This window comes from Peromyscus maniculatus, chromosome 3 (assembly GCF_049852395.1).
Source record: "Peromyscus maniculatus bairdii isolate BWxNUB_F1_BW_parent chromosome 3, HU_Pman_BW_mat_3.1, whole genome shotgun sequence".
NCBI classification, from domain to species: Eukaryota; Metazoa; Chordata; class Mammalia; order Rodentia; family Cricetidae; genus Peromyscus; species Peromyscus maniculatus.
In genome coordinates, this window is record NC_134854.1 from 145143378 (window position 1) to 145154579 (window position 11202).

General features: G+C 47.3%; 1 protein-coding gene across 1 annotated transcript; it reads left to right on the forward strand.

The window, feature by feature from the left end:
* The first annotated feature begins 691 nt into the window (after positions 1-691).
* Aicda (activation induced cytidine deaminase) lies at positions 692-11202 on the forward strand. The gene is made up of 5 exons (XM_076566108.1): positions 692-699; positions 6279-6426; positions 8822-9092; positions 9679-9764; positions 10510-11202. Exons 1-5 carry the CDS (start codon positions 692-694, stop codon positions 10561-10563), a joined length of 567 nt encoding a protein of 188 aa, XP_076422223.1. The 3' UTR covers positions 10564-11202.

The following is an 11202-nucleotide window of genomic DNA, read 5'->3' on the forward strand; positions in this document are numbered from 1 at the left end:
GGGCGGGGAGGCCAAAGCCCATTCTTTGGATGCTGTGTGGCTGAGTTGACTTGCTCAACCAGGAGGGGGGCTGTCAGCACCCATCTCTACTGAGGCCCAAAGCTGCATGGAGCTAGCTGTTTATGGAGCACAAGATGCTGCCGAAATGCCATTGAACGCCACTTTAAGTAAATATGACTATTGTCATTACTATTGTTATCATGGTTTTAGAACTGGGAAGCATGCACAAGGCCTTAGGTTTGATACTCAGGATCACACATGCACACACACACACACACACACACACACACACACACACACACACACACAGATACTTCTTATTAACATGATGACATTTTTGAAAAGTGTCCACTGCTGTTGTCTCTTGATCTTTCTTACCTGTGGTGCCTGAGCTGGCTTTTTAAAGGAACAGCCTCAAAGGAGGAGTAAGCAGAATGGCCCTGAATCATTTTCCATGTGGTTCTGCCTACCAGAGCCCCGCCCATCTTTTCTGGACCCAACCCAAGAGGCAGATGTTGGATACCTGGTGGTGGTGATGCTGTTGGGGGAGGAGCCCACAGGGGTGAGCTCAGATTTGAATGCCAGGGGCCAGTGCTCTGTCACACAACGGCACTGAAGCAGCCTTGCTTGAAGCAAGCTTCCTTTGGCTGAAGACTTTGAGGGAGTCAAGAAAGTCACGCTGGAGACCGATATGGACAGGTAACAAGGCAGTCTCGTGTGTGTGTGTGTGTGTGTGTGTGTGTGTGTGTGTGTGTGTGTGTGTGTGTGTGTGTGCGCTCCTGTTCTGCTGTCTGTCTGTCTGGCAGGCTTTGCCTGTCATGTCAGTATGAGCTTTTTCTATCCTGGCTCTATCTCATCTATCTTTCGCGTTCTGGACCTACCTCTCCTCACTTCCCTCCGGCTCTCTCTTCTCCATGTTGTAAAGGGGATAGGAAGTCCTGGCTCACCCTGAGATTTGGACAGCGCTGGAGCTGGCTCACGGCAATAACAGCGAACCCTTAGGGACTCACAGAATGAAGAGGTTGTAGCAATGCCTTACTAAAAACAGGAGTGGTTATTTTCATAATTATTGGCGAACAGTCAACATTTTAAGACTCACACGGGGAGTCTTTACTGGAATTACTTAGCTATAGTAAGGAAATCCATGCCTCTTAAAAATACCAAACATTTGAGATGATTGCTTGAAACTCATTACGATGATGTCTATTGTAAGGAGTGAATTTCATTAAAACAGGCAATTTAGTGTTATAGGCTCAACTGTTAGGCACTTAGTGGCATTTTTACTGCTTAATTAATCTGTGCAGAGATGTCTTAACTTCTTGGAAGCTTTTCGGGGCTCTTACATGCAGTTCCTGAGGAGCTGTTATCAGCTCCTGTTACTGCCAGGGTGAGAGACCCATGCTCCACCCATACACTCGAGCTCAGTTCCATTTTGATCATAATATTTAGAATAGAGAGCTAATTAATATATTTAGTGATAGTGTGGATGCTCTACAGATTCCAGTTTTTTCCCCTTTCTTTTCTTCTTTTTTACTTCTTTTCTCCCCTCCCTCCTCTCCCTCTTCCCACTCCCCCTCGTCTTTATTAGGACCACATTGAGGGTCTTGCTTGCACATGCTAGACGAGCGCTCTGTCACTGGACTGCACTCCCAGCCCTCAAAGAAACGTTTCCAGGGGGCAGACAGTACTGCTTCATGAGTTTATAGGAAGGTTTTGAAAACAAATCTGAAGTCTAGGCCCTGATGGGGAAGGGGCTGAGAGAAATAAATGTACATGCGCAGCAAAATGCAAAGACAAGGCAAGACCGAAAGTCAGGGAAAACAAATGAGAACATGGAGAGACGGCACCGAACGGCGCCCAGGGCAGCGTGCGTCTCTCCCATTGAGCTATCTGCAGAGCCATTAGCGATGGCAGCCCGTGACTCTGCTGGGATTATTTTTAACCCTTTGTCTTGCATTGGCTGGGGAAGCAGCTAGCGTTCCGCCTCAAGGAGCACAGCTGTCTCAGCAGCTGTCAATCTACAGGCAAAGGCCTCCCTCCCTGGCAGGGACACCCTGAGAAGAGGGAGCTGGAAACAGGCTGTAGCTGGGGTTGAGGGAAGTGGTGGACCAACGCTCGCCATCAGCAGATCAGGACTGTGCAGTTCCACTCACCGTGGCTGGAATCCAAAAACAGAACTGGCCTAGTATATCTTCCTGTGGTTCGGACATAATTTTTTCACTTGGGTGACATCCTTCTTTTCTAAACTCCCAGGATACCTCTCCTTTTTCATTATAGCAGCCCCCAACACACACACACACACACACACACACACACACACACACACACACACACACACACATACACACACACGTACATACACAGGCTACCCACAGTATGTGGAAAAAATTCAGGACTGTGAGTATGGCTCTGTAGTACGGCACTCACTGGCATGTACAAGGTTCCAGGTTCAATCCACTGAAAAGGTTTTCCCATCTAGATAGCACAGAAAGTTTAGTGAAATATAAAGGGGATTGATTGCTAAGAGACGATGCTCACGATGTTGAAAACTGGCTGGATACAAGAGATAGGTCATTTCTCCCTGTCATATGCTCCTTGTCATATGCTGAGCTTAGCCTCGCTCGTGTTTATTGGTGTTATTGTTGTTGTGAGACGGGGTCTCGCTACAAAGCCTGGCTGGCTTAGAATTCTCCATGTAAACCAGGCTAGCCTCCAATATACAAAAATCCACTTGCCTCTGCCTCCCAAAATTCTGGGATTAAAGGTGTGGGACCACCATGCCCGGCTGCTAAGGGGTTTTATAGCTGGTGATAAACAGTAGACATGGAGCTATCATAGTAAATTATTATTTCAGAATAAAGCTACTACTGTTAGAGGCTAAGACAGGAGGATCGGGAATTGGAGGCCAGCTGCAGCTACATAGAGATTTCCTGGTCAGCATGGGTCACACAGCAAGACCATATATCAAAAGAAAATTTTTCCCCAAAAGTCAGGGACTTGTATTGCATTATTGAAATGTGAGCTGTCAACTACATGCAATCAATGATGGTACGTGAATACTCATAGCAGTTCTTTCCACCACAGCACCAAAGCGGTCCGTACCCAATGTCAACCAGCACATGAATGAAGAAAGAAACCATGCTATACCACACAATAGAATATTACTCAACAGGAAAAAGGAAGCAACTACTAATACTTGGATGAATATCAAATTCACTATGTTCAGTGAGCGAAGTCACAGAGGAAGGAGGGGATGGGATTTATACGAAATTACAGAAAAGTAGAATAATTTACATTTACAGAAAGCAGGTCAGCGGTGCCTGGGTAGGAGGAGAAATACCAGCAAATAGAAATGAAGAAACTTAAGAAGCCTAGAAGTGCCGTCCACGCTCATCACGCTGGCAGTCTGGGGTGCGGACGTGTGAGCCTTCATTGAGCTGTAGATTTTAAGTGAGAGGAGCTTAGTATGTAAATTACATCTCAACGACAACCAAAAAAAGTGAAAAAAGGTTTCAATTCTCTGGCATCAAAACCGTATTCAAATTCCTAACGAGCTCTTTTTTTTTTTTTTTTTTTTTAACAAATTCTCTGCTCTCTGCACTTCCACCCGGCACCACTGTGTGGCAGTGCTGTCCCTACAAGTGAGGGACCCTGGTTTTTACCATTCAATGTTATCTCCTGGCTCATGTTACCTTGCCCACAGCGTTAACAGGGACTTTAAATTCTTTAAAGAAACTTGTGGGCTGGGAAGATGGCTCTGTGGGAGCAGTACTCGCCATGAAAGCATGATATGGGGTTTAGCAAAGTCGTCGCAAAGCAGACGACTGTAATCCCAGTGCTTCTAAGGCAAGATGGGAGACAGAGAGAAGAGAAGCTTGTGAGCCAGTTAGCCTGGGGTGCACAGCAGTGAACAAGTGACCCTGCCTCAGATAAGATGGAAGTCAAGGACCAACACCCAAGGTTGTACTCTGATGTCCACACACGTGCTATGGCATATGTGTATGTATATGTATTTATGTGTGTGTGTGTGTGCATGTATGTGTATATATGTATGTATGTGTATATATATAGAGATTTTTTTAAAATTATTTTTGTCTCTCTCCTTCTGTGTGTGTGTGTGTGTATGTATGTGTATATATATATATGTATGTATGTATGTATATATATATATATAGAGAGAGATTTTTTAAATTATTTTTGTCTCTCTCCTGTGTGTGTGTGTGTGTGTGTGTGTGTGTGTGTGTGTGTGTGTTAGTGCAGGTGCCCTCAGAAGCCAGAGGTGTTGGGTCCCTTGGAACTGGAGTGACAGGTGTTTGTGAGCCGCCTGATGTGGGTGCTGGGTCTAGAACTCAGGTCTTCTGGAAGAGCCAGTACATGCTCTTCACTGCTGAGCCCCCTCTCTAGTCCCCACAAAGATTTTATTTTTAAAGAAAGAGAGAAACCTCCAGGGCCGGAGACGTAGCTCGGTTAATAGAGAACTTGCTAGCATGCACAGAGCTCTGAGTTAAGTCCCCAGCACTGCATCAACCCAAGTGGGTGGAACACACCTGCCATCCCAGCCCTGGGGAGTGGAGGCAGGGGAGTCATCCCCATCAAGCTCCCTACCAGCCGAAGCTGTGTGAGATCTTGTCTCAAAACAAACAACAAAAATAAATCAATAAAGTAAAACCAGCAAAGCTGACCAAAGGAAATCCAGAAATGAAGACCCAAAGACCAAGGGAGGGTTGTGGAGACAGCTTCCAGGTGAAGGTGCTTGCTGCCAAACCCGGCAACTTCAGTGTGATCTCTGGACCTCACATGATGGAAGCAGAGAGCCAACCTCTCCAAGTTGCCCTCTGACCTCCACATGCATGCATGTGTCCATATGCACATAAGATGCACATAACAATAGTAACTAGATGTCACTTTTTAAAGACGCAAGGGGAGCTTTATTGTGCTTCTGTTCAATGAAGGATGGCTACTGTGTAGAAATACGCTTGTAAGTTGGCATGACCTCATGTGACCCTGTGCTTAGAGAGGGAGGGAGGCCATCAGGCAAGGCCTGTCTACAGCGTTCCTTTCCCTGGATGGAGGACAGGACTCCCATAGAATGAGGGTCTTCAAGGAAGAGAATGACTTCTTTCCTCGGGCTGACTTTGAACTCCTGCTCTTCCTTCCTCTCCGCTCGAATTCTGGAACTGGACTTGTCTGCCCGTATGCCTGGCTGAGAGTGACCTCTCTAGGTTTCCTTTTGTTTTGTGGTGCTGGGGATTGGATCCAGGGACTCATACACGGTAGGCAACTGCTGTACTGCTGTGCTGTATTCTTGCTATAGAGCCCAGGCTGGGCTCACACGTCGAGCAATCCTCCCATGTGCTGAGGTTACAGGCAGGAGCGACCTTACCTGGCCCTCGCCAGGCTTTATAACTTGCTTTGGGAAGGTTCTGGTTCTGTGATGCTCTTGGGGTAGCTGGGAGACAGGGGGGCAGAAGTTTTCAGAATGTCAAAGCCCCATACTTTTTCTGAGACTCAATAGAACGTGCATTTTTTATTTTGTTGTTAGTTTTTGAGACAGTGCTTCTCTGTGTAGCCATGGCTGCCTTGGAACTCCCTGAGTAGTCCAGGCTGGCCTGGAACTGAGAGATCCACCTGCCCCTGCCTTCCCAGTGGGTGCACCACTACCGCCCCCCCAGCAGAAATTACAAATTTACACGATTAATTAAATATGGAAGCGGAGGAAGGACTAATCATGGGCAACCGACTATCTAGTTTGACTACTGTGGGGAGGGGAGGGGGCAGGCCGTGGGTGTGTGAGGACTGCTTCTTGACCATGCGGAGTTTGAGATCCACGTGGAATACGGAGGTGGAGACAGGAGGAAAAGCTGAAAATACAATGATAAGACCGAAGACCGGACCATTTTACGTCATCCTCAGCTAAAGACAGTTGCAGAAGGCAGCTGTCGTGGGGACCCAAATAGGGTGAGGGCTCTCCCAATAGGTCTCAATTTTTGAAGCTGGGAAGATGGATGAATTTTAAGCTGAGCATGTCTCAGGTATCTGGAAAGGAAGCAAGACTATCTTTTCTGGTTTAACTCAAATAATCCTAATTTTTTAAAAAAAATAATAATAATGACAGTAGTATGTATGGGGGTGCAGCTCAGTGGTGAGCTACCTAGCTAGCATGCACACAGCTCTAGTTCAATCTTCAGCAACAACAACAACAATAATAATAATAAAGCTGAAGGAAGAACATGGTGACAGAGAAGCTGTACCCTGAATTTCTTCTCTCGTTCACACAGCCTTCTGATGAAGCGAAAGAAGTTTCTTTACCACTTCAAAAATGTCCGCTGGGCTAAGGGTCGGCACGAGACCTACCTGTGCTACGTGGTGAAGAGGAGGGACAGCGCCACTTCCTTCTCGCTGGATTTTGGCTACCTTCGCAACAAGGTACCAGGGGTGGTGGTGGCCAAGTGTGGCACGACACCAAGCTGTGGATGTCCCTGGTGCTGATCAACATTTGGGGGGGGGGAGGGAAGAGAAAGCAAGCACCTATACGCCTATCCTCCCAAGCTGACCCACCATGGCAATCCTCCTGCCTCTGCACGCTGTAATTACAGGCGTATGCCACCACACTGAACTTATTCAGGTTATTTGGTTAACGTCTCCAGCCGCCTCCTCTGGCCCTTTTCACATTCTATTCACCTACATTAGACATGGTCTGAAGGGTGTTAGTGCCCTCCCCAGTCATGCGGGGCACCCTAATGCCGCGCCTTCCTTGAATGACAAGAATTGTCTCCACGCTCTCCTGTCTTTCCCCAGCCTCTGAGTTACTTTAAGTCTAGAAGAAGGAAGGAGGGCTGGCGAGGCTGCTTGGTGGTTAAGAGCACTTGCCGCTCCTCTGGAGGGCCTGGACTTGATTCCCAGCACCCACATGGCAGCTCACAACCAACTATAACTCCTGTTCCAGGGGACCCAATGCTCTCCCCTAGCCTCTGAGGGTGCCAGGCACATGCAGGTAAAACACCCATACACGTTAAATAAAAATAACCTTTAAAAACATTAAGGTTAAAAGGACAGACATGGTGGTTCATGCCTGTAGTTCCAGCCCTTGGGAGGCTGAGGCGGGATTCAAGCCAGCCTGGGCTACATAGTGAGACCCTGTGTCGAAAAATAGCAAAATCCAAAGTATATAAATAAAAACAAAAAGTAAGCGCATTTTGAACTAGGGAATGTTTTACTTTATTTTTTAGCCCAGTGGTGGTGGCTCATGCCTTTAATACCAGCACTTGGGAGGCAGAGGCAGGCAATCTCTGAGTTCAAGGCCAGTCTGGTCTACAGAGTGAGTTCCACACAAAGAAACCCTGTCTTGGAAAAAAAATAAACAAACAAATTTTTAATTTTTTTGTTTGTATTTTGTTTTTTGAGACAGGGTTTCTCTGTGTATGTAGCTTTGTGCCTTTTCCTGGAACTCACTTGGTAGTCCAGGCTGGCCTCGAACTCACAGAGATCCAGTTCCGTCTGGCTCTGCCTCCCGAGTGCTGGGATTAAAGGCGTGCGCCACCGCTGCCAGGCTCAAAATTTTAATTTTCACAGTGCTAGGGATGAAATGAAGGACCTGCCCTTGCCAGACAAACGCCCCACCCCTGAGCTCCACACATAACAACCTCCAGCCCCTTAACACTTGAATTCCTCAGTGCTGGGTTCTTTCTCAAGTACTTTCTTGAGTGAGAAAAATACACCATGTCTTTAGAACTATTTTGAAAATCAAGGAGAAAAAAAAAATAGGAGAAATGACATCAACTCAACTCTTGTTTTTCCAAATAATCTCGTTTCCTCCGATTCACAAAGACCAGAGGCCAAGGAAAACATCTATCCTGGTGAGCCTCATTCATGAGTCACAGAGAAGCCTCGGTCCATTGGGTAATTGGGTCAGTCCTTCAGCTGCCTGAGAGAACTGGATTTCCTCGAGAGTTCGCTGGATTGCAGATTGGCTTCCACATGCCCGTGGGCATCTCCGGGACTCCCGGGGAAGAGCCCCGTGAGGTTGGCGATTTATTATGCAGCTTCTTCTGCCTACCTTTTCATGGGGTAGCTTACCTCAACACCACCATTTTACACACAATCTCTTCCCTACTTGGAGCCATGACACACCTTACTTATAGACGGCTTTATCAAGGGGCCCTTTCTCTTATTTCACATACAGTGCTTACGACACCAGCTCAATTTACTGCTAAGGAAATAGAACAACAGAGTTGAGTAAAATACAGAGCTTTCTTCATAGTCTTAGACCAACGATTTTCAGCAATAGGAAGTGGACCTACTACGGTTGTAATGATCACAATCACGGTGACCACATAACACGCACACATGATTTAATTGCTCCCCACTTGTATGCCAAGGTAAGACTCTAACCTCTCAAAATAACTTTACCTCCAGGCACTGCCCTAAGCCTCCTTACAAATTGTCCTGGCGCCACCTAGTGGTCAAGGTGCAGTTTTACACAAATGCAATCCCGCAAGGTGTATGAGGATTCTTCTCCCACTCGCAACTGATTTCATCCTCCTTGGTCCCATACATCCTCAGCCTTCCTTTACCCAGCAGGGCCAGTGTTATAAACAAATTTGGCTCCAGTGAGAGCTCTCTTAACAGTTTGCTGCAGGCCTTTGACCCCAGCACAACACTCTGGAGGCAGAGGCAGGAGGATCTCTGAGTTCAAAACCAGCCTGGTCTACAAATCAAGTTCCAGGCCAGCCAGTTGCGACATTCCCCCGCAAGCATCCCCAATGGCCTGGGGTGGGAGGGCGTGCCTGTCACGTCACCGGCGCTCTCTGTCTCTCTCCAGTTGGGCTGCCACGTGGAATTGTTGTTCCTACGCTACATCTCCGACTGGGACCTGGACCCCGGCCGGTGTTACCGCGTCACCTGGTTCACCTCCTGGAGCCCCTGCTACGACTGCGCCCGGCACGTGGCTGAGTTTCTGAGATGGAACCCCAACCTCAGCCTGAGGATTTTCACCGCGCGCCTCTACTTCTGCGAAGACCGCAAGGCTGAACCTGAGGGGCTGCGGAGACTGCACCGCGCCGGGGTCCAGATCGGGATCATGACCTTCAAAGGTGAGCGTTGTGCACCGGAGAAGGCGGTCTGAACTGAAGCTCGGAGTGAGGCTTGTCGGCGGGGTGGGGCTGGGGGGGTCGGGGGGCTCTGTAAAGACTCTCAATTCCTCTTCGATGTCAAAAGCACTACTTTGTTTTTTGAGACAGGGCCTCACTATGCCAGGTTGGTCTTCCGCTTGCGACTCCCTGGCCTCTGCCTTCTTAGAGCTAGAATTACGAGGAGGCACCAGTCTCAGAAGGATCAGAACTTGAGGAACAGAAGTTGGGAGGGCTGCGGATGCGCTCGGTGACGGAACTCTGGTGCAGCATGTACAGATCCCTGCATCCCGCCCTTTTCAGACAAATAATAATGACATTGATGATAATAATAGTAACAGTAATAATAAAGAGGGCCAGATAGGTAGCTCAGAGGGGTACTTGCCTTGATGACTTAAGTTCGATCCCTGAAACACCACTGTCCTCTGACCTTCTGACTTCAGCCACGCACTGTGGTTATGTGCATGCGTGCTTGCAAACACACCTCCTTCTTACTTACTTTTTTTTTTCTTCTTCTAAGACTATTTTTACTGCTGGAATACATTTGTAGAAAATCATGAAAGATCTTTCAAAGCCTGGGAGGGACTGCATGAAAATTCTGTCCGTCTAACCAGACAGCTCCGGCGCATCCTTTTGGTAAGAGTATTCTCCTCTGATCTCACCTCCCACTCCCACCCCACACCCCGCCCCATGACTGGAGCTGTTGCTGGAGGGCTTCTCTCCAGGTTCCACCAAGCCCCGCAGTCCCACAATCCACATATAAAATAATCACTCAGATACTTATATTACTTATAAACTGTATGGACGTGGCAGGCTTCTTGCTAACTGTTCTTATATCTTAAATTAACCCATTTTTATAAATCTATACCTTGCCACGTGGCTGGTGGCTTACCGGCGTCTTTACATGCTGCTTGTCCTGTCGGTGGCAGCAGTGTGTCTCCCTCCTTCTTCCTGTTTCCCCAATTCTCCTCTCTCCTTGTCCCGCCTATACTTCCTGTCTGGTCACTGGCCATCAGTGTTTTATTTATATAGAGCGATAGCCACAGCAGGAGCCTCTTAGATATTCATTTGAATCACCCATTTTTCATATGGCGACTTCTTGAGGGCTCCTAAATCCAGTTTTCTTTTCTGTCTTTCCCCAGGGCAGAGCCCTCACTCAGACTCCATCCTCTTGCCTTCTCTTCACTGACTTCTTCACAAGTCTTCCTTTTGTTAACCTCCCCTCAGACGGGGTTCCTTCCAGGCCAGAATTTCCCCTTCTTTTTCCTGGTCCTGGTCCCAATTTACTTTCCTCTTAATCCACCCACTTGGTTTAGACGCCTTCCTTTCCCCCAGCTAAATTTTGAAGCCATTCACTCATTTTGTATCTCTTCCTCCACAGCCCTTGTATGAAGTGGATGACTTACGAGATGCATTTCGTATTTTGGGACTTTGATAGCAACCTCCAGGAACGTCACATGTGATGAAATTTCTCGACTGAAGACAGTGGATAGCAAAACGATCCTTCAAGTACCTGTTTTTCTTCTTAAATACTCACTTTCATAGTGTAGGGGGGAAATTATATGACTTTTAAAAAATACTTGCGACGCAAAATAGCGTGGGCCCTCCAGAGTGCTGATGGCAGCTTTGAGTTCAGCATCGCCATCTACTGGGGAACAGCAGAACTTCAGGACTTCAGACCACAGTGGAAGCGACGTTCTCTCTGAGTTTTAAGCAGGATGGAAACAGAAGGTATATATATGCTTAGAAAAGCATATGGAGACTATCACACGGTTTGTTACACCCACCCTCTGTGTTTTTATTCATTTGAATTGTCAGGGGTGTCAGTGATGGATTTTTCTGCTCTATTCCTTTGAGGCTGACTTTCAAGGAAGCCCTTCCCCTGAGGTCATGGATTGATGGTAGGCTGTCCTGGTGAGGGAATCTGAGCCACCATAAGCCTCTCTCTCAAAAGCATTAATATGCAGGCGTGTGCTGTACGTTTTCACGGTCGTGTTTTTTATGTATATATATATTTGTGTGTGAGAGGGCTTGGTGGGATTTGGACTTTGCGTGATCTCCTCTGAGTGATTGT